The 23648-nt window shown below is 41.5% G+C and overlaps 2 protein-coding genes across 2 annotated transcripts; one reads left to right on the forward strand and one right to left on the reverse strand.

Moving 5' to 3' along the window:
• Window positions 1-11495: 11495 nt before the first annotated feature.
• LOC104686303 (cytochrome c oxidase assembly factor 5) lies at window positions 11496-16905 on the reverse strand. The gene is made up of 3 exons (XM_010394680.4): window positions 16540-16905; window positions 16047-16130; window positions 11496-13911 (listed from the first exon to the last, which is right to left on the reverse strand). Exons 1-3 carry the CDS (start codon window positions 16639-16641, stop codon window positions 13870-13872), a joined length of 228 nt encoding a protein of 75 aa, XP_010392982.2. The 5' UTR covers window positions 16642-16905; the 3' UTR covers window positions 11496-13869.
• UNC50 (unc-50 inner nuclear membrane RNA binding protein) lies at window positions 16782-21814 on the forward strand. The gene is made up of 6 exons (XM_039548493.1): window positions 16782-16870; window positions 17582-17865; window positions 18723-18843; window positions 20678-20817; window positions 20892-20993; window positions 21508-21814. Exons 2-6 carry the CDS (start codon window positions 17586-17588, stop codon window positions 21642-21644), a joined length of 780 nt encoding a protein of 259 aa, XP_039404427.1. The 5' UTR covers window positions 16782-16870; window positions 17582-17585; the 3' UTR covers window positions 21645-21814.
• Window positions 21815-23648: the final 1834 nt, after the last annotated feature.

Here is a 23648-nt window from a genome sequence, read left to right on the forward strand (position 1 = left end):
CATCTCTGGGAAGGGGAGAGGTGCTGGACACAGATTCAAGGGAGAACCAGCCAGCTTCTGCAGAAAGAATAAAGTACCAACTAACTTGGGTGTCCAACTCAAGACACTCACAATTCAACTTTGCAAGTATACAGCCTTTTACATAATATATGCAGTAATAGATGGGAGGGCTTTTACATAATATATGCAGTAATAGATGGGAGGGCTTAGCCTTTTCTATGAAACTGAAACCAGATCTTAAATCAGGCACACAAAAACTGAGAAATATTGTACTGACCAATGGCAAAAGGAAAATTTTCAAAGACTTGCCTTGCACCACACAGAAACTCTGGGGAGTGGTAGGGTTGTGTCACAGGCCTCTGGAAGGATGCAGCTCTCAATTAAAAAAACAACTTTGTCCTCCTCTTCCTTTAATCTCCTGCTTTGATCGCTGTACAACTTCCAATTTCTGCAACAAATAAAGCTGTTACACTCACTCATGGTCCTTACTGAACAGTTCATCCCCAGATGAGACCCCTCCTGTGCGCTAAATAACAAGAGAAAAGTAGATCATCTAGCTAAAGATTTAGCATAATTGGAATCCATGAGGCCGAACTGTGGTTACATGGATTGCTCTTTTAAGAGAGCTATTTTGACAGCAGTGTAGGTCATTTGCAGTTTAAAAAGCTGTATTCATACCTATAACTGTCATGGTTATGTGGAGCAGCACTGCTTTCCATTCGGCAGGGAACCAGTTCCAAACACCTCTCCCAGTCTCAGAAATAATGATGGATGGTCCACCCACACTTCCGGAGCAGAAGTTATGAGATCACTAGAAAACCTCGAGGACCATGTTCATCATCCATGTTCGTAGAAATATGCGACCGGACAACAAAGCAAGTTCCTGAGTCTACAGGGAGTTAAGTGTCACAGGCCAAAAGTTTCCAGCTTCCAGCTGTGACACCAACTTTTAAACATAGATATATATACAAGACTTTTCTACTGACATTATCATCTACTGGTACTATGTTAATTGCTGCTGTAGCTGTCTGTGTGATACCATATAATTTTGAACTTTAAAAAGTGACCCATAAAACCTGGAAGGGGTAAGACAGCCATGAGATAATTCTCTTATGCAGATAACGTCTGTTCTCAAAAATGGAAATGCTGAGAAATGCTCTACAGACTTCTGGACCTGGACAGGAAGACTTATCCCAGATTTTACATTTTATGTGTAGCGTCTTCCACAAGACAATACCTGAGAACCCTTTTTAAAAGAAATTGCACAATGTTCAATAAGTTTTAATATTTACAGAACTGTTATTGAATTAACAATGCACTAGCACTTAGCACTTTATGGTAAAAAATTTAACATAAAAATGGCACAAAGAGCTTGGCAAGCAGCTCTGGTGACTGAAGATATTACCACAGTGCTGTTCAAGTTTATGACCTCCCAAGCAAAGTCAATGGACCAAATCAAGTGAACACTCTTCAGAAATGTCAAGCCAACAGTTTAAATTAAGCCACTGAACTTTGCACTGAAGTTGCTGAAGCATAGGAACACATTTCATTCCACCTGCCCTGCTGTGGGAGGCAGTAGTTTCCAGCCTAAAGAATGTAAAAAGTAGCTACGGGATTGAAAGAATTGTTAGGGGCAAGACAAAATGTAGGTGGGTAATGGAAAAAAACTAAAAAAAATTAAATCTTTAGAGATTTTTAGAGATCAATACCTACTATATTCAGCACAACACAAAAAATACCCCCCACATGTTGGTTTTTGAAAAAGCACTGTGAAAAATTAGAGGCTTAGCAAACTATAAAAAATGATTCCCTTAACACTGGTCGTCACAGAGAAAATGTAGAAAAAGATCTGGAAAAAGAACAGAAGAGACTCCAAGCAGGCCAAATATTTTTAAAATTCTTGATACAAAGCCATTTCATTCTGAAGTCTTATTATAACTCTTAAAGACTGAACAATTGTTTAAAAATTCTTCTTAAGTCTGAATCCAAGCCTCAGACTGCCAAGGGTTAAGACCTAAAGCAAACACAAACCACAATTATAGAAAGGTCCAATGCCTAACCTTAGCAGTAAACCCAGCACTGCATTTCAACACAATAGATTTAACAAGAGAGAATCAGTGGAAGAACAAATTCTCAGCAAATCTCTCTGCCTCCACTGCTAGCTGTAATTTCCACCTTAGAGACTTGATCCACTCATGGCAAAGAGAAATTCCAGGCATCAAACTCTTACTAATCACATTTCATTTTGCTGGAAGGAAATTAGAGAAAACTCAGGGATACAACAGGGTAAAGCCAGGTAAAGCAGTTTTTCATGCATAGAGTTAATCTGGACTTCCTAGCCTCGTGTAAAAGGAGGGAACCAAGCATGTGCAGAGGCATTCCCAAGGAACTGATTACAGTTGCAGGATGCTGCACAGTTTGCAACACCGCAGTAAGGGTACCTTAGGTATAAACTGCCCCAAGGAATTGAAGTGTGCTGTTTCCAAAGATTTGCAACATCGGTACATATATGCTTCCTATAATTAGTCATATGGTGGGAAGAAAAATTATTCTTCTAAAAGTTCAGATGCATGGTAAAACATATTATTTTGTTAAGGAAGACTAAAATACCCATGCTTGTGAGAGCTGATGACCCCAACAGCTCTAAAACGTCTTACCTAGCAATGGGAGTTAGCAGCATGCAAACCTTGTACCAAGCCTTAGTCTGCAGGTTCTCACTCAGAGTGACACAGCCCCATTTGCTTCCCATATGCTCAGATTCACGATGCATCTGCCAGGGAAGTCCAGCTGTAAAGCCCAGCCCCAGCTTCTGCATCCTCCCCAAGCCCACTCCAGCTAGAGCTACAGGTTTGCAATACTTCCAGATTTTTTTCAGAAATTACAGCTCCAAAGTGCTCCACTGGCAAATGCTACGTAACATTGATGAGAAGCATACTGGATGAAGTTTTCTATCACTATGTCCTGTATCTCTTTCTATCCTCCTTCCTGTACTCTCTTACCCTCTACACTCATTTCCCTTCACATCCTTCCTCTACACCCTCACTCCTTTTCTCCTATGCTACGCCCTTTCACCTCAGTCAGTTACCTCCTTCACAAGATCTGTTCTGTCTGCAACAAACTGGAAGAACACAGCTGTATTTAGAGAGAAGCGACTCACCCACAACAGGCTTCTCTGTGAGCACACCACAGTAACAGATGCACAAACAAGATGCAGGCATCCATGAGATATACAAGCATATCAAAGGGCTCATACTTGCATGAGTGGGGCAGGTCTAAACGTTAACACCTCAAGGATGTCAATGTCTTTTTGAAAATATCTTGCTGGTTTCATATAAGGTCTAAGCAGCATCTCACTGCTGTACATAATAAGTACCTTTAGTGAACACTGATGCACATTCACAAACCTCTGTTGCAGAGAAATCCTTGGTCACATACTACAAGCTGGGCAGAAAGTCTCCTTCACCTAAGGTCAAGATCTCAACTTGCCTGGAAATTAGGGGAAAAATCACGTTACTCTCTTATATATCATCAAGACAGTTTTAGCTAAGTCAGGATGTAGCTTGGTACTTCAATTTCCCAATTCACTATTTATTGCGTATTTGGTAAAATTATCATAAATTCAATAATTTCACACTCAGTAGAAGTTCAGAAATAGCCTTCTTGCTGAGTGAATATACTTTACTGAAGGCTTCAATTGCTGTTTTCAGGAAGTGCTAACATATTTCTGTAGTACTGGCACCTGCCTTTCCTCTGCAAGACAGAGAAGTGGGTGGATCAATGGGCTGACAGAAGCACAACGTCCACCTGTGTTGGCTCATGGAACATCATTAACCCCAGTTTCTGGTAAAACAGAGCAGTAACTGCCAGGAAAGCCTGGAGTGTTTGCCTTCCATTTTCTCCTGTACACCTCCCTTACCATGTACCTCATAAACCACAAACACTGGCTATGACCCTACCACTCCCCTGTGCCGTCAAGACACATGCCCTATTCTCAGTCACGTCCTTAATTTACAATGCTCCTGTTATTTTCTGTACTTCACTTGATCTGCTCCTCATTCTCGACCTGCTTTGTTCCTTGGTTTTGCCTCACATGCCACCAGTCTGTGGTGATGCTTCCCTCACAATAAGCAAAGCTCTACAGAGAACAGAACATGGGAAGCAAAGGAAGGAGGGCAGTGGTAGCAGGAACTGCCTGTGAAGCAGAAAAGGGAAATGCCTCCTTCTATCTGAGAGCCAGAAGAATCAACTTCATCTGTAGCAAAGAGATTATCATATTAGATAAAGCAGCAATAGGTGTGATTTAAACACATTCGAGGCTATGCCTCTCTGTCCAACAGATGTGAATGAAGCAGACACACCCTAAAGCTTTCTTCTTTCAAGGTCAACACTTTCCAACAGTGTTTCTGCAAAGGATCTCTGTTTGAGATTTAGGTAGATAATCCAACAATGGAGAGGAAATTCAGTTTGTCAGACAAGAAACAGGAAGGGAAGTGGCAAGCAGAAGCAAAGAGCGCATAAGACCGAGCTCTGAGCTGTGGTGCCTGTGTTATTTGATCTCCCACCTCCAAAGAAAACAGGTAGAGGTTTCAAACTTCATCTCCAAGCAAGGCAAATTCTCTTCATATCCAGTCAAGAAATGGGGAAGTTTTTCCAACAAAGACATCTACAAATGGGGTCCAAGAGATATCGTTATACTCTAATGGTGTATCTTACACACTAGCAATTCAGCAATTAAAATTTGCTGTAGCAGAGCACAGCCCAGAAACCTGAATTAAATCTTAACAAGGAAACAAGAACTGAAAGGGGATCCTTGACCTTCTCATTTTCCTTTCTAATTCTAGTAAAATAATACAGAGACTGAGGAACCAGAACATACAGGAAACAAAGCAGTCATTTCTCCTAGCAGTCAATTCACTCCACAGGGAGAACTTCCATTTAATACAGCATCTGTACAATCAGACTGGACTTGAACAGGTCTAGGAGATGACTAATGACATCCAACCCTCAATATATCTGAGACCTTAAGACTGAAAATTCTGCTACCTGAGAAGGGGTACAGCCTTCAGTCTCAGCTGACAGCAAGTGAGACAGATATAAGCAAGTTTCTGCAGAGGTGTCATCATTGTCTTCAGTAAGGGAGCCAAACACCCTCTGAAGATGACATGGCTCTTTTGCCACACTTTGGCAGGGTTCTTTCTTTCTCCATGGCTCCCTGCAAGCTACCACCCACTACAGATTAAGTTAAAATTAGCTTATTAAAAATAAATTAAATCATAGGCAAAGTTGTCATGTATCTAGCAAAATGCAGACAGCCTAGATACAGATACTTGAAAACAGCCCTGAAATCATATTTTTCTATCAACTTAGTACTGCAGCAGGGAACAGTGAGTAAAAGAGGCCACATCCACCTCAAACTTTGAAAGTGCCAGAACTTCTAAATTTAAGAACACTGAATGTCAAGTTCCTGCCAAAAATACATATGCCCCCCCCCGCCTGCCATTTGCTCCCACCTAACATTTGCATAGAGAGTCACAGAGACTTGTGAAAAAACTGGCAAGATATTGCATTCTCTGATTTCCTAGAAGCAAGGCAGCCCACTGAATTAAGATCTTCAGAAGCAGGAAGAAAAACTTAAGCTTTTAATTAAGAGCTTTTGTGAAAAGCATCAGCACACAGTTGTTCTGCAGTGGGAAACTGCAAAGTAATCTTTTTTTCAGCACAACAGGGTTTTTTAGAGTTTGAGGGCAAAGATGAGTTTCTGCCTCTGTTGCTTAAGAAGTAACCCAGCAAGACCTTCCCAGCTGGGTCTCTGCTGCCGGCCTAGACAAGCTCAACACCAGAGGCTTTCTGCAGAAGGATGATATCGGCCTGGGGATGGAGAGCTTCCGCCAACACCGTGCTGGACCGCCCAGGCAAAAGCCCCTCTAGTGTCTCTGCAGTCCACGCTGGGCTCTGATCAGCATATATTGACTTTGTTCATGGTACGGGGGGAATGTACGCCACTGGGATAAAGCTTCAAGTTCATTCTTAACGCTGCTCCGCCAAACCCACATAAGACGGATGAGGGTGCATCCGTACTGCAAAGGCATTTCTACCATATTTCACAACCATATTCCAGCTCAATAAAGGGGCAAAAATCTGAAATATGCACCAAACCAAACACACCATCTGCTTCCTTTTAAGGCTTCTCAACATGGGAAAGGAATCATGAAACCCGGCCTGTAATAAATTAGGGAGGTTAAACATCATCCCTGTATTCGATGTCTGGCTCCCGCGTCCCCCCTCGGACGCGGCTGTTTACGCGCTGTACCATCCACACACGCTGTTCACACGCACCGCCGCAGCCCGGCACGGCTCGGGACGAGCCGCAGTGAGCGCCGAGCGCGCACCGACAGAGCCGGCAGCGCTGTCCGTGACAGCGCCGGGGCCGAACCCCGGCGGGCAGGGCCTCCCCAAGATGGGGGCTCGGCCGTGCGCGCCCGGCGCGGAGCCGCCTCCCGCCGCAGCCGCACGACCCCGCCGCGCTCGGCGACCGCCCCCGCCCGGCCCCGCACCTTCTCCCCGCTGCCCCCCGCTCCGCGGCCGCCCGGCCGGACCCCATCGCTCACCTCCGCAGCCGTGGCTCGCCGGGCACCGCCCCGCGGCAGCCACCGGCCCCGCGCCCCAGCGGCTCCGGCGCCCGCCCGCTCTGACGGCGCCGGGAGCGGCGGCCCCGCCCCGGCCCTGGCCCGGCCCCCTGCGGCCTCAGCCGGGCCGGCAGCGCCCGCTCGGTCCGCCGGGGCTGGAACGGGAGCGCTTCGGGCTGCCCTCGCCGGCCGCCCGAGCCAGGGTGTCAACTCCGGCTCCGGAGGATCCAAAAAATATAGAAACTAGGATTCTCTTGTATGTTCATCTGCAGTCAAGCACTGGAGGTTTTGGAAAGAAAATGTCACCGGTCTGCAAAGCACCCACACCACGGCTATGATGTTTGAGCCAAATTATTTGAGCCAACAATCCAGATTTGGTTTTGTTTTCTAATATTTTATCACTGAATCAATTATATTGGAAAAGGCCTCTTAGATCGAGTCCAACCTATGACCATGTCAACTAGACCATGGCACTGAGTGCTGCATCCCGTCTTTCCTTGAACGTCTCGAGGGATGGTGACTCTACCACCACCCTGCGCAGCCCATTCCAATATCTAACCATCCTTTCTGTGAAGAAATTCTTCCTAATGTCCAACCTAAATTTCCCCTAGCACAGCTTATCACTGTGTATTCTTGTCCTGTTGCTGGATGCCTGGGGGAAGAGGCCAACCCCTACCCAGCTACAACCTCCCGTCATGTGGTGTAGAGAGCACTAAGGTCCTGCCTGAGCCTCCTCCAGGCTAAACAGCCCTAGCTCCCTCAGCTCCTCCTCGTAGGACATGTGCTCCAGACCATTCACCAGTTCCACTGCCCTTCTCTGGACATGCTCCAGCACCTCATTGTTTTTCTTGAACTGAGGGGCCCAAAATTGGACACAGCACTCAAGGTGTGGCCTTGCCCATGTGGAGTACAAGGGGAGAATCACTTCCCTAGTCCTGCTGCTCACACTGACACATGTTAGCATGTTCTTTCCATCCATCCATCCCTCTCCACACTTGAAGTTGCTCAATAGCCTGTCTCACTCACGTGCATGTACTGAAATTGCTGTGTAGCTGGAACCAGAGCTCCATTTCTTAAACAATTTCTGTGCCATGCTGTTATGAGAGATTTATCATGCTTGAGCAGTGTTAAGAAACATTTGAAAGAATGTAGGAAGAGGTCACAGTCCAGCTCTGGCTCATTCTATTATCTTTACATGGTGCACAAAAGCCAAGGAGAACACAGGTTACCCACAAATTATCTTGTGGGAACTCCCAGGAGGGAGGTGAGGGGCTCCTGCATGGAGGAAAGATGCTGAAGTGGGGAATTATGCACACACACTTGTCTGGATGCCTCCAGCCAACCGTGCATGACCCAGAGGACCACTGCCAAGAACCAGCTAAATCAGTCCCAACACTGCTCTAGTGTAAGAATTTTAATTTGCCTGTTGCAGTTCCCTCACGCTGGAAGCTGCCAGCTGAAGTTCCCAGTACAATCTGAATTGGGATAGAGAAGCCAGGAGAGGCAGCTTGAATTTTTCATTTTTCTTTCTGCATGTCATTGGTGAAATTCCATTAAGGACTCCCTGCTTCAAAATCACACAGAACTTAGAGAGGTGTTTTCAATCCATAGTTAAACATGCGGAATTTTTCACATTTACCTTTGCACATAGTTTAGCACAAAGCTAATGAACCCTGCCATGTTTTTTAACAAAGAGACAGAAAATAAGAGTTCCTCTGCATACCATGCAAACTTAAAGCCATCCTCACATAAAAATATTAAATATACTTGGTGAGAACAGGCTAGAAAGCAAGTAGAAATTGTGAGCACCCTTCAATTTAAATACACATCTGACAGCATTAAGAAGCAAAAAAATCATAGTTTATTTGCAGCTGATGGCATTTTCAGTCATCATCAACCAAAATACAACCTTTGTAAACAGCAGCCTTGGACAGCTCCCCACCAAGGACTCTGGAAGAACGATGTTTACTACTGATATTAATTTAGTATTAGGGAACCGAAACAGCACTAAAACCCAAGGGATCAGAAGGGCCTTATGTTGCACTAGTATTGAAGGAGAATGTGGAGAATTACCATGTTATTTGTAGGCAGAGCAGTCTGAATTACCCAGGGCAAAATACAAGAAAACCCAGCTGGGTAGGAATGGATAGGCTAGAAAGGTTTTCCATTTACCTCATTTTTTTGTTAAGATTATGTTTTTTTCATCTGAGAAATCCGTAAGTAACAAATCTAACAAATAGAGGGGAGTTGTATTTCAGTAGAGTACCTAGAGAGCTGCTCTGAGACCATTACCAGGTTTACGGTTATTTCACATTTTCTTCAAAGGCGTGTAAGTATGTATAAACTCACTGACAATTTTATTTGTGGACAACTCAACAGCTGATGCTGTGATAAACAAAAGAACTAGGCTATCACATAAAAGTTCTGGAACAGATGATAAAGCATACTGTTCAAAACTTTTACTATTTTTTAATAGCCAAATCTCAGGTTATACATCCAGGAAAAGAACACAATGCTATACCCTGGGGAAACAAGCCATACACTGGGAAAACATCACAGTGAAAAGCTACTGACTGAAAAAGGCATCAGGGTCATAAGGGACAGGGAACTGAACACAAGATACCAACTCAACATAGTGTGTTAAGCGACAAAATGTGACACTCACCTCGGAAGCACAATCAATAGTGTACAAAGAAAGCAGGGGATTTACCTGTATGTAGATCAATGAACAAATCTGTAATAGAAGTTTATCTCCTTCCTAAAAGCAGATGGCAAATCTGTGAAGGGACTAAGGAAGGCAGGTATAACACAAGATTTTAGGAAGTCAATCCCTGCACTTCATTGCAGAATATTAAAGGCTTTTTTTTTCTTTTACTTTCAAATGCATTCCAGCAGGAAAACATAAGATACTACTCACTTCTTTGTAGAGCCATCCCCTCTTCTTCTCCCAGATGTGAAAACTGAAGTCAAATTCTATCCACCAGACAGACATGCTCTTTCTGCAGAGGGTATACTGGCTATTGAAATATTCTATCAAAACATAATTAGATTTTATGCCCTTTTCAAGAGCTGATGCCTTCCTCTGGCATATAAACCTTCACAGGTCAGACTACATGAAAGGTGTCAAACTCTTACCTTAACTACTACTATAAAACAGGAAGGGACCTGAATGTCCAGGCTCAGCTGATAAAGGGCTTTATGGATTTTCTGCCTTTATATTGAACAACACAAATTTATATACATCCGATAATCAATCGCCTCACCACACCACTTACCCTCATCTTCCTCAGCATGCCAGCAGTCCAACAGCCTGTAACAAATTTCTTCCTGCTCAGAATCCCAGAAGTCATCCTGCTATGACTGTTAGTGATGTATGGCTGCTACAGAACCAAAAGCCTGAGACAATAGCTAACACATCTTAGACCTTTGTGACCTCAGAAAGACTTCAAAACTTTCCCCACCAAAAAAGCCTCAAAAATTCCTGTCACAAATTGACTTGGAAAAGTTCATATTCCTCTTCCTTTGAGTGGTAATGAAGGACAACACAATACAATTTTACAGTAGCACAGTTTATCATTAGAACTTACTAACTGCAAGTCAATTTCTGCTTTGCTATTTTTCCGTAGCTCCTTTTAAAGCAATAGTAGCAATATTGCAGATTTTTAATATCTTGTTCTAGGTCACAGAGATTTACTTGTATCATTTCCTCTGTTACTAAAAATCTTTAGGGAAATCATTCTGTTTCATTTCACTGCAGCCCATTAGTACCTACAGGCCAGGCAAAAAAGAATATTGCACAGGAAAACCTCCGTCAGGACACACCAATCTCAGCTTGAAATAAAAATGTATTTTTGATGTTTAGCTATGAAAATACATTATTACTTGAAATATATTACCTTCTACTAACCTGATTAAGCAACTATTAAAGCGCTAATCTTGTTGCTTCTTCCACTTTCAGTGTTCAAGAGCATTATTAATGAATCTACTGTAAATCCTGAAAATAAAGCATAGACCTCTTCAAGAAGCTGTGTTTACAGAATTTTCTTCCTACAGACTGTCAACCAAGTCATTGAGGAGTGTGCCACTTACAGAAATAACTGGTTAATTATTTTCTGAAGATAATAAAACTATGCCAGAGACAGAAAATTCAGCAGGCAGATTTGGGAAAAAGAAAAATGAGGAAGGATCTTAAGGTTTCTGGCTATTATTCTGTCAACTACAATTTATGACTGGAATTATGGTGTTGTGTTCTTCAGCTTTAGACAAGACACACATTTACAATAAATACATGTATTCTAAATGACCACATATCAAGGCAGCATAAAATTCATCATGTTAACAAAGCTGCTACAGCTCTGTATTTATAAGTTTTCTAACCACAAGCTTAAACAACAGATACTGTTTACCACCTATATACTGCGGCTGCATTTTTAGATTATGACTTCATTTAATGCTCTTCTTATGAGTAAAAGGTGTCAATCTAGTTTGTTCCAGGCTTTCACTGAAAATATATTATTTTAAATGTTTTCTTTGGAAAAAAGCATCTCATCCAATCTGCTACTCTCCAGAAACTTTAAAAGTGAAGAGAGATTTATGCCACCCAGTGAATAATGAAGCTCTTTGTAATACAAATGCACCCATTCTGAAGCAGAAAATATTTCAAAATTGAGAGTTTTTTAAAGATGCTTTGTTTTCCTTTTGAGATGCACAACTGAAATACTAAGTGTGTGATACTTTTGAAACACCAACCCCTTTTCTTTCACTTTTCAACATATGTACACATGGGCCTTCGTTTAACAGACTCATATGCTTATTGCTCTGTACTAACTTGAAAGAACAGTTAACGGCATAAAAGATTTTCAGAGTAAATGACCGTAGCCTATTTTTTATTATCATAAACATGTGAGCAGGTCTGCAATATGTGTTTACAGCTCTGTAAATACAACTGTGTTTGCAGGATTGGACCACAGAGAGAACATTTTAATTGTTGAAACGAGATGTTGTAACACAGAGATGCCCTAACACTGATAGAGCCACAGCCTGTGAAGTCAGTCTCAACAGCATTTAGGACTCTGACTCTCCATCATGGAAAACAAATGGGAGGAACAAGAGCAGCAGTGAAAGGTCTTTGCAAACCATGCTCTTTACTTATTCAATACAAATTATTAGCACTACTTATATCTGTGATTCTAAAACCAGTACGAGCCTTTTGGTACCATGTCAACCATTTCTCCTCAACAACCCAATTTCACAGATTCCATCTTGAAAAATCTACCAAAAAATAGAAACGTGCACTTTTTTTTAGTAAAAGCCAGTAGTGTAGCATAAGGCACAAGACAAAAACATCAATATGTTTAAATAAAAACATTTTGTGTATTAGGGAAAAAGCTGTAATCAAATGCATAGGACTTAGGGCATTAGTGGAACAATTATTTTTCCCAAAGGAAGCATTAATATCTCTCAAGTAGGACAGCACTCAAAGTCCGAAGATAATTATATAATTACTTATCTTAGACAGAGTATTATGTTACACTATATTGGAATTGAATAATAGTCCCTTGAGCAAATCAGTATTTTGATACCTTTACAGTATTTTCACACTGTCCTAGGTAGTTTAGTGAACCATTAGGAAGTTTTGACACTAACATTCTATTGGATCAAATAATACACGTGTTCTGTTAATTATTACATCCTTAAATATCCAGTAGATTTCATTTTAACGCTTGATCTCCACTGGACCAAGCCAATTGCTAAAAATAACTACGTGCTGTCTACGATGTAGCAATCTTCCTGCTCCCTTCCAAAAGGAGTTGATGCAGCACCATTACCTGAGGCTTAGTGATTGTGGCTGAGAAAGGAATAATTATCACTTGAACCATCAACCTACAAACCCCCGCAGTAGGGCAGACCATGGAAGAGTCCTTGACTACCAAACCCCTGTATCATTTCCACTCTTCTAACTGACATTTAAATACCTGCCATGTGGCTTTATATTTATTTTTAGTTCCTTTTAAATTTTTTTGCCCCATGGAAAAGGCTTGTGAGTAATACTTTGGAATTAGAGTGTAAAGTTAAAGAGACTCTTATAGACATCAATTATCATTTTAGTGTATGTAAAGAGATAATATGGTAACTAAGTTGTGGAAAACAAAGGATGCTTACAGCACTTGAACAAATGAACTAGCTTCCATAGGATCAAGAGAACACAAAAATGTGAAATCAGAGTTATTTAGATGGCAAAAATAAAGTCCTACACATACAAGAAATATAAACATTCTCTGACTCATTACAGAACAGTTGCTTAAGACAGAACTAAATAGTCAACGTGTGCTCATTCACTGAAGTAATCAATTTTAGAAACAATAAGTGTTGCATGCATCTGTTCAAACTGAATGTAAATCAGACACTTGACTATAAGCTTCAGCCAAGAAAAGAAGTTACTACAGCTCTCTCCTCTCTCAGTATTTCCTCATCTTCTTTCTAATCAGCTTGTCTGAAGTTATTTGAGTTTCCACGTGTAAGAGTTACACTACATTTATTTCTTAAAGGCTTGTAGAGGCAGGGACACTGGAGGAAGAAAAAGGAAATGCTCCTCTGGAAAAACAGTTCTTAAACAGAACCAGTTAACATTGACCACAGTCATGGTTTAAGCACTACATAATGCTTCTTACTCCCATAAATCCCACTTCCTTACCAGTGGGGGACTGAAAAACATTACCATTCCCATCTATTACAGATTAATTGGGTAGAAAACCTACCGGAGAGGAAGCAGCTTGCACACACATTTTACAACCTTGGTCAACTCCTCATCTCTGAAAACAGTTCTGTTCTGAGGAACCGTTTGAAATACCCATCTACTAACGAAACTCTTCCTCAACACATCAAGTGAACTCTCAGTTCCATACCTTGTATTATTTCTAATAGTAAAAGATGATCAGAATTTACAGTAAAGTCACAAAAGACCACTTCAAAACAGAATGACACTCTGCAGCTTGTTCTGGATTTCACATTTTTATTGTAATTACATAACAAGTACCCAGAACTTGCAGCTTTATGCTTGCCTTCTTTTTAACATTTAAATGCACATTGAGGTCAATCTGTTGGAATACTCAGGAGCAGATACCTTCCACAAAAACACTGCATGAAAGGATGCAGCAGGTACCATCTTCTTACTTTAATCTCTGGTTTGTGTAGAGAGTTGATGAATCCCGAATTCCCATGGCTAGGTCTCTTGATGAGGACTTCAGTATCCCTTCCTTCCTCTGAATCTTGCCCTGGTATCCAACTGAAAATTGAAGTCAATATATTAAGAGCAGGTATTTTCCAAAAGAAGTATTGTTGAGTGTTCGTGCTACCTTGGCACTTCGTACCATCAGAACAAAGGCCAGAAGAAAGCTGAAGAAAACTAGTGATACAGCCAACAAGCTACAGGGGATTCCAATGAAAGAGACATTATATGATCTTAAACCTCACACAAAATGAAAATTATGTGATAAGCTTCCTGTGCATTCTGAAATAAACAATCTAACAACATAAATGACAGAGCAGCAAAGTAGGATAGAAAGGAATACATAAAAAACAAAGTAGTGTAACTCTGCTTAGATCAGCTTTACAAATGTAACTGATAAACTGAAGGAGGAAAATTCAGATTTGGTTTAAGTGGGAGTCACTGTAAATGTCCGTGAGGAGAGGGATAACTTAAATATACAAAGTTTCTGGAAAAAATAGAAATAAATCAGTAAAAACAGAAATAATATTCAGCTTGTAAAATCTGCAAGTTTATTCTTGGCAATTACAGGAAAAGCATTTCATGAAAGGCTGAAGATGAATGTAAAGCTAAAATAAAAGCCACAGAACTTACAGAAGCTAAACTGCAAGTTCTTTCTCAATGCAGCAGAAAAACATACTTTGATCTTGGGAGAAATCTTCTGAATTTAGATAGCCAGTCTTGAAGATGGCAGTAACAGATTGCAACTCAGCCATATTCTGATATTAGACTGAGAAGGTTTCTTCTACCACCATTAACCAACCTTCCAGAATTTAGAACTGCAGCAAAATTTGTAAAGAGCTAGACTCATGATGACACAGCTTGTCCAATAACCAAGCAGCTTTCACTTTAAACTTTGGCCCTACTTCGACATGTCAAGTGCACTAAAATTTACTCCTCTGGTAAGACTTTCTCCTTCCTTGAAAAGAAAACAGCATCTAGGCAAAACCCCTGATGATTTTAGCATACTGTAAATTGTATCTGCTTTTAGCATCTAACGTGGTTTTGCACACTCTTTAAGTTTCACTATTATAACAAATAACAAATTTGACTGAGCATGATTATTGAAATTTACAGAATTAACAGGACAAGAAAAACATCACTCATCAGCCTTAAAATTTGGGAGAGTTAAATAAAATCATTTAAGAGCCAGGCTTCTTCCTGCATGACTGGAGACATGTAGCTAGAAACTTCGTTTCATTAGGCTCCCTTAACAATCCATAGACAGCAAAATACAGGCACATCACCGGGAGATACATATGTTGCTACTGCAGCTTTACGGAGGTATTTCAAACTTTGAATACACAGCATTTTCCCATCCACAGAAATAATAATTTGTCACTTTGTGGATTATTATGGTTCATATAGGAGAGGTACAAAAGCTGCTATGACTAATACAAAATGGAAGAAAAATTTAAGGTACCATTTCAGCTGTACATTCTTCATTATGTATCACATCAGCTAAAAATATAAATAAGCCCTGCACTTCCCATGCTTAGAAAGTTTGAATGCCATCTTTACCGCGTCTTAAATATGTTTTAAATGTTATGGAAACACAAGCAAAAAAACTCTGGACAAGAAACTCCTATCAAAATAGGGAAAACTTTATCTAATTACAATTTTAAAAATTACTTGTCATTACCCTATGGGATAGTTCATCATATAAAAACACAAACTGTTATTTATCATGAATTCTAGGACTCCAAGAAAATTAATGATTAAATATGAACTCAATGCAAGACCCTGTTTCAATAGTAAAAGTCTCACTTCATTTCATTGAAACGTTCTCTATATAGATGCTTTTCAATGACCTTACAGACAAGAAATAATTTGTTGATATTCTTCCAATTACCTGATCTACTACTACTTTTTAACACAAAACTTTACTAAAAACAATAGTGAAAATACCTACCTCACTGTTACCTGTGACATTCTAAGCCTAAGCCAATCTAAACATGCCTTTTTTTCAATTTCTCCTACTCTCCAGCTTCTTCATGAGAACTGAGTACAACACCCATAATTTAATCAGGATTCAAAGGCAAGAGCTGTTCTGCTTAATGACACCTGCCTTACTGAAATAGTGTTTTCCTTCAAAAGAGGGGGAAAAGGACAGGAAACATCCAGGCCAGTAGCAGAAGATGCATCACGCTTACCATTGATCTTTTGCATGCAAAGAATGTCACTTGCAAACTCCTACAGTGTCCTTCCCTCAAGCATTGTTTAGGGCTTTTGTTCTCCTAGTAGACGAAAAAAGAAGTGATTAAAATTTTGATTTCTGCAGCTCGTCAAAGAAACATCAAAATACTTCACAGAATGATAGAACAGAGTTGCCGAATATTCTGAGTTGGAAGGCACCCACAAGGATTATCTAGTCCAACTCTTAAGGGAAGGCCAATACAGGGATCGGACCCACGACCTTGGCGTTATTAGCACCACGCTCTGGCCAACTGAGCTGATTTGGGTTGGAAGGGGCCTTTGAGGATCATTTAGTTCCAACTTCAGAGAAGTTCACTGGGGATTTCGCTTCGGTACGGTGACTTGCACTCTCCTCTCAGCTGTAATTCCCTAAGCTGCTGCAAAAACGAGGTAAGAGGCCGTAAAAAAGCGACCTGCGGGTGCCTGCCCCGGGAGGGCAACCGCGCTCACCTGCAGGACGCAGGGGCTCTCCAGGAGGCACTGCCGCAGGTCCTCCCTCACGCCGCCGCAGGCACGCCCGTCCTCCTCCTTATCCTCGTAGTACTTGGGCATGGCGGCGAGCCCGGCGCTACGCCCCGCTGCCGCCCGCCCTGCGGCCACCGCCAGCCGCGGCCTCCATCCCCAGCGCTGCGGCCGCTTCCGGCGGGGGCAGGAAGGGACGGGGCGGCTCCGGGAAGGATCCCGAGCGCCTGCGCCGCGGACGGTGCCGGAAGGCTGCGGGACGCGGCCGTGGTGGCGGTGCCGGGCGGGGCGGGGGTCGCGCTGCGGACCGGGGCAGCAGGTGAGACCCGTAGCGCGGGGCGGGGCTCGGGGTTGCGGCGCTGCCCGGCCCGGCGCTGAACGCGGGCCCCGCTGAGGGGGGGCGGGTGTTTGTCAGCAGCGACGGCCGGGCCGCTCCTAAGTCACGGAGTCGTACACTGTTAAGGACTGGAAGGTACCGTAAAGATTATCTGGTTCCAATCCCCCCACCATGGGCAGGGATGCCTCCCACTAGACCAGGTTGTTCTAAGCCCCGTCTAAACTGGCCTTGAACGCTGCCAGGGTTGGGGCATCCACAGCCTCCTGGGCAGCCTGTGCCAGTGCCTCACCACCCCCACAGTAAAGAATTTCTTCCTTATATCTAACCTAAACTTCCCCTGTTTCAGTTTGTACCCATTACTCCTTGTCCTATCGCTACAGTTCCTGATTAAGTATCCCAGGTTCCCTGTTTTCCCCCTTCAGATACTGGAAGGTACTAGGAGGCCTCCACGCAACCTTCTCTTCTCTCTCTAGGGCTGAATTGCCCCAGCTTTCTCAGCCTGTCTTCATAAGGGAGGTTGTCCAGGCCTCCCGTCAACTCCATGGCCTCCTCTGGACTTGCTCCAGCAAATGTCATTGTTTATACTTGTGCTCAGTTTTTGTCACTTCAGCATTGTGGCCTTCGTCACGTGATTTTATTTGTAGCCTTTATTATGTGCAAAATCAAATACATCTTCTGAAATTCCTTCTTTAGCAAGATGCTGCCAACCACGCTGGTTAATTCTGGGAGCCAGGGCAATGGTGTGCTGAGCCCCCGAGATGCTGCGAGGCACACGGCCGGAGCAAAACGCTACAAGTACCTCCGGAGGCTCTTCCACTTCCGGCAGATGGACTTCGAGTTTGCGCTTTGGCAGATGCTTTACCTGTTCACGTCGCCCCAGAGGGTGTACAGGAACTTTCACTACAGAAAACAGACAAAGGACCAATGGGCGAGAGATGATCCTGCTTTCCTAGTGCTGCTCAGTATCTGGCTCTGTGGTGAGTGCAGGAGAACAGACAGCATAAGGAAGAGGGAGGGAAAGTTTAGGGATGAATGTTTATTTTCCTTCTAGTAACACACACAGAGAAAAGGCCAATTTTTATGGATGATCTTTTAATCAAGGTAGAACAGAAGAAAAAGGCCTAGCCTTTTTGAAGTTAAGGTGGGAAGTAGAAATCAGAGTAGGCTTAAGTAGTACTCTGCAGTTTTGAATTGATCTCTCTGTTGCAACTCATTTTTTGTTGCATTTAAAACTGCATAGTTCACTGTAACTTTACAGACAGTAAGAAAACCCTATGCCACACGGCAGTGTTTTTGTTAAAAAATACTGAATATTTGGTTTACCTGAATATTATGGATAAAACACTGTATTTACCATAAAGGCCCTGATGAGATTCTGTATATTGCAGAATAAAGCAATAAAAAAAGGAGCTCATATAAATGACTGAACTACAAATTAAATAAGTATTGTCTCAGTTGCCTTCTATTAAATAGTGTATTGCTGTTCGTAATAGAAAAACTCTTAACTGAAATAGAATTACACATGTGGTTTGGGTTAACAAGGAACTTTTATAAAACAATGTTCTATTGTAGCATTGTGTGAATTTAAAAAAAAATAGTTTGGGTGGAGCATTACAATTAGACCCAAGTACAGATGAGCATTCATATTATGAATAAATTGCATTATATCTAGTTTTTGGTGGAAAAAAGTGAGCTGTTGGACTGAAAATCTCAGGGGAAAAATAAAAAGGAAACTGGAGATTTTGTAACAGGATGCTCAAAAAAAACCCCATCAGTTTAAGATCTGATGCTTTCTTTTCCACAGCTGACTTTAATAATCTTTCTCTGCTTTCAGTGTCTACTGTAGGATTTGGATTTGTGCTGGACATGGGTTTTTTTGAAACAATAAAACTGCTACTTTGGGTTGTATTCATAGACTGCGTAGGCGTTGGCCTCCTGATTGCAACTCTAATGTGGTAAGTAGTGATTTCTGAAGCCAAATTCACTATTGCTGTTCAGACACAGAGAGTCCTCTGCTGTTTGTGAGACACTTGGTTCTTTCTTGGGGTAAACTTATACACAGGTATTGACCATAGGTTTTATGCTGTTGTAGTAATTGTTTCAAAATGATACCTTAAAAAAGAACACACCTCTTTCTTTACTATTTCCTACAAAGATAAATGGTCAGAAGGTCTGTATTATGATGAACATTCCAGCTTTTTTTCTTTCTTCTTGAGCTGGTTCAGTAGTAATGCCAATTAAAAAAAAGGTGGTTAAAAAAAAAAAGCTGTTTAATCAAAATAATGAGTGAAAAAGTCACGTAGCATGAGCCTGAGGATGATTCTGTTTATGTAGGGCGATATACACATGGCCCATGCTTCTTGCTGAAGATTGTAGCTAGTGCCACTACAGCCACATCTGTTCTGTCTTGTGCTTGGCAGCTTTTTGCTTTGTTGGTAGTTGCTGCTAGTTTTATCCTCTGCTGTCCAGAGACTTGCAGAAGTAGAGAGGCAGGAGCAGGTCATTTCACAACCCAGGCCTCATCAGCACCATAGATGTGTCCTGCAGCAGTGAGGGAACCATGAAGTGACAGGAAGCCTGTGTTTCTGGGGCAAGGGGAGGGCACCAAAGAAAGAATTTTTATTTTACAAGGAACTTCAGAAAGCAAGGGCATTTAAGAGTTCTTAGTGATGGAGCTGACATCTTAAAGTGATGATAGTTGGAAAAGGGATAGATCCTGACAGTGGCCTCAGGAACTCCTGCTTGTAATTGCAAAATTGAGAATGAGGCACATAAAAGAAATATAACTGATAGACGAAAGGTCCACCTGACCTATGCTCCTGTCTGGGACAGCAACCCATAAATTGCTTGGGCTAGAGCTTATAGTGATGCTCCCTGCCACCATCCTCAGCAATTTGTGCTTCAGGATGCAGTCTCCTAAGCCATGAAGACTTCAGCATCTGCTAATTTTCCTCTGTCTTTTAATCAGCCTCAATACCAGTCACCTGGCTCAAGTTTGGTTCAAGTCCTTTCTTCCAGTACAGGCTCACCTTTTTTCCCAAAAGCTCCCCCCATTCCTAATGAGTCTAAACCCCTTCTTGCCTCACCTCTCCTCACCTTGCACCCAGGCTCTGCCTCTTCGCAACCCCACCCTTGGCACAAAGAGTAGGTCAGAGGAAGCTTCCATGAAAACTCTGGTCTCTTATTTCTGAGCATCTATTGACTTCTTGTTCCTCTTCTAAATGGGATAAATATTTTGATGTCAGCAGAACTTAAGCTGAAGGAAAGAACCTTGAGGTTCATTCAGTAGCCTGTAATACTGGGCAGTGCACATTGCATTTTGCACTTATTTTCAGTAAGAACAGGCACGTTATGACCACTCTCCTGGCCTCCTCCTGTCCTTGCAGTGCATCAGTTCTGTAGAGATGAAATAAACCATCTCTGTGTGAGGTGTGCTGATCCTGTACAAGCACTTCACTGGTCATCTCCCTGTGTGTACAGAGAGAATGAGCTTGTGGCTGCACTGATAAATTGTAGCACTGATCTCTTCTTTATAAAGAGTTTTGTTTCTGTATTACCCGCAGGGTATTTCAGCTGCCTGTAGCATGCAGGGGATGTGATGATAGTTTTAACAAAACCATTTTAACCGTAGTCTGGTCTGCATGATTCTTGCATGTTTTTTCTCCCAGACAGCAGAAACTTTGTGGTGGAGAGTTGGGATCACATACAACTTACTACATCAAACCTATGTTTTGTCAGTCAGCTTTATAGCTTCATATTAACAACAGTCTCAAATATCTTTTCATGTAGGTTCATTTCAAATAAGTACTTAGTGAAGCAGCAGAACAGAGATTATGATGTGGAGTGGGGATATGCCTTTGATGTACATCTGAATGCTTTTTACCCACTTCTAGTCATTCTGCATTTTATCCAGCTGTTCTTCATCAACTGTAAGTAGAATACTTTGAGCTCTGCTTCAAAATGGTACACTATCAAAACAGCTGAAAGCAGTTATCTCTTGCAGATGTCATCATATCTGATTCTGTCATTGGGTATTTTGTTGGGAATACGTTATGGCTGATTGCAATCGGCTATTACATCTACGTGACGTTCCTAGGATACAGTGGTGAGTAACATCAACTTATTTTGTATTTGTTTGACTAAAAAGAAGAGCATGTTTCCAGGCTATTGATTTGATCTTAGCATATTATTTGTAAAGCAGAGGCTTAGCTAAATGTTGAAGTAATTATTTCTTTGTGGTAAATGAAGTTTGACAGAAATGTACCAATCCATGGTTGCAGGTGGGTGGACATATTAACCAAAGAATTTATATTCTCCACCTCACCTTCTTTTGTTAGACCTGTAGCACCACAACTTGGTTTTCTTGTTCCTCTGTAAATCCACTTGAAGATGTTTGCATTAGATAAAAATTCTGTGATGAGTTTAAGACCATAGTTTTAGGTAAAGCAGTTCCCCAAAGCATTTTGTGGTAACAATAGGACTTGCAGGGCAGAGATGTCAGAGGAGGAGAACAGAGCAGAACTATTTTTTATTGCTGCCTTGCCCCAAGGCTACTCTACATGAAGCACATTTTTAAAGAGCACTACTTTATACTTGCTTCAATATTGCTTCTGTTTCAGCATTGCCCTTTTTGAAGAACACAGCCATTCTTTTGTATCCATTTGCACTTCTCATCATGCTCTATTTGATCTCATTAGCATGTGGATGGAACTTCACCAAGATGCTTTGTTCCTTTTATAAATACAGAGTGAAATAAAACCAGGACTTCATGTATCTAATGTTTATTTTGTTTCTACCTTAGCCATTTTGACAGTAAAGAAAAAATTAGGAACATTTTGTAAATGGTTGTAAATTTCTCTTTATTGTAGATAACTGTGTAAAAAAGTTTGAAGTGTCCTTTTTTATTAAAATATTTACAACAGTAAACATGTTAGCAATTTTGTTCAAATACTTTCGCAGTACATTCCTAAAAACAAGTTACTTGTACGTTTCTGTAGCTTAAATTTAACTGCAACAAGTCTATGTAGCATAACTCTTACTGCAGATACTTTGCACATACTGGCATAAGCTCTACATTATGAGGGGTTTAAGTGACATCAAATAGCAGTTTTATTGAAGAGTAATACTGGAATACCTTGCCCTGGGACTGTGTGAAAGTATAGATCTTAATAGTGTTGCGATGGTAAAGCAACAACTGTCTCTAGATACAGAGAGAGGACAGGAGACAAGAGATCTGTCCTTTCCTTGTATGAAAAATTGTGAGAACAGATTCACTTTAGTGACTACTTCAAATATACATGGACAATTCTGGCACACAGAAAAAACAGTGATGAAAGGCACAATTAACATGACCCTTATCAGGTTTCCAAAGATAGCAGCAAGTTTTTAAACCCAATCTCTAGCAGTCCGGTGGGTATTACTACATCCACCATTTGGAGTGGCAGGTCAATGAATATGGAAGGGAAGTACAAGTTGGTTTGGCTACAAGGGTGGGCTCATGGCAATGCCTGCAGCTGTGAAGTCCACAAGGCAGAAGTATAAACTGACCATTACAAACAATACCTTATGGAAAGTGAAGATGACAGCTTTCCAATGCAGTGTTCAGCATGAAACATGAGCACTAGGATTCAATTTCCAAAACAACACAAGAGTAAACTGGTTACAGTAAGACAATTTCAATACTAGAATCTGATCTCTAAGGAAAAACTATAATTTATCTTAAAATACCAAATATGCTGGCAGTGCATCTTACAGTACTGTGTGTTTCAGCCACTGTTAAGGCTTGAAGAGATTCATGTTTCCCTCTCAGCAGATACTGAGCAATGTTCTCCTTTAAACAAGGAAAGCCACTGAACTGCTGATCCATGGAAGGTGAAGGATTCCGGTCAGGATCTGCTCCGTCCCTGGCTAACAGCACGAGCTCCTGTCCTGCAGGCAGCTGCAGCCTAACTGTACATCTTTTCCCTAACAGGAATCCGAGCATCAGTGATCACCCACTTCAGTTCAACAGTAAAAAATACTTCATATTTAGTGCCCTGTGATGTGATACCATTGAAGGACTCAGGGCCTGTGTACCTTCCCTTTAGAAATATCGAAGTTTTTCCCATGGAAAGAAGGTTTCATCATTCTCAAGATTAAGCTACTTTAACTTCCAGTAGCTCACTGTTCACAGCAGAAATCAGCAAAACCCTTTAGTGACCACTAAGGTCGGAAAGGTGACACTCAAGGACTAATTCACCAGGTCTCCATGGGCTGTGTGTTTTACATCAGCAATCCATGCTAGCCTGAAAACACCAGTTGTTTAATAGCTTTTCAGCCTTATGCTGGTGATTGTAAAGATGATTTAAAAACACAAGGACTTCTTTTTTCCCCTTTCTAGCTACAGTTACTTGTTCTAGCTTTTTCAGAATACATCCTTCCTATTTTAGGGGAGCAAGGTTGGAAAAGATTCCATTTTTCTTTTCCCCCACAAGACTAAAATAATACTTTCCAAGTTGGAGGCAAACTACAAATTACTAGGATACTTCATCTGGAGGAAATATTTCCAACAAAATACAGAGATTACTGAAATTATAATATATTTGGGGGAAAAAAAAAAAGAAGGAAACTGTTACACAGTTGTTTAATTTTTCCAAAGACTAATTAACTCCAGGTCATTCAAGGAACTGTGTTTCACACAGGCAAAGTATAAATTGCTTTGCTCTAATCTGACTCAAGGTATTTAAAAACTGCTTTGAAACAGCTAGACAAGCAGTGATAC

Source organism: Corvus cornix, chromosome 1 (assembly GCF_000738735.6).
Source record: "Corvus cornix cornix isolate S_Up_H32 chromosome 1, ASM73873v5, whole genome shotgun sequence".
Lineage (NCBI taxonomy): Eukaryota > Metazoa > Chordata > Aves > Passeriformes > Corvidae > Corvus > Corvus cornix.

Excerpts from the sequence above, each read along its gene's own strand:
- LOC104686303 (XM_010394680.4), bottom strand. The coding sequence starts at position 16,641 with ATGCCCAAGTACTACGAGGATAAGGAGGAGGACGGGCGTGCCTGCGGC. Across the intron at positions 16,131-16,539 it reads AGAGCCCCTGCGTCCTGCAG|GAGAACAAAAGCCCTAAACA; the intron begins GTGAGCGCGGTT and ends TTCGTCTACTAG. Across the intron at positions 13,912-16,046 it reads TTGCATGCAAAAGATCAATG|TTGGATACCAGGGCAAGATT; the intron begins GTAAGCGTGATG and ends TTCAATTTTCAG.
- UNC50 (XM_039548493.1), top strand. The coding sequence starts at position 17,586 with ATGCTGCCAACCACGCTGGTTAATTCTGGGAGCCAGGGCAATGGTGTG. Across the intron at positions 17,866-18,722 it reads GCTCAGTATCTGGCTCTGTG|TGTCTACTGTAGGATTTGGA; the intron begins GTGAGTGCAGGA and ends CTCTGCTTTCAG. Across the intron at positions 20,818-20,891 it reads CCAGCTGTTCTTCATCAACT|ATGTCATCATATCTGATTCT; the intron begins GTAAGTAGAATA and ends TATCTCTTGCAG.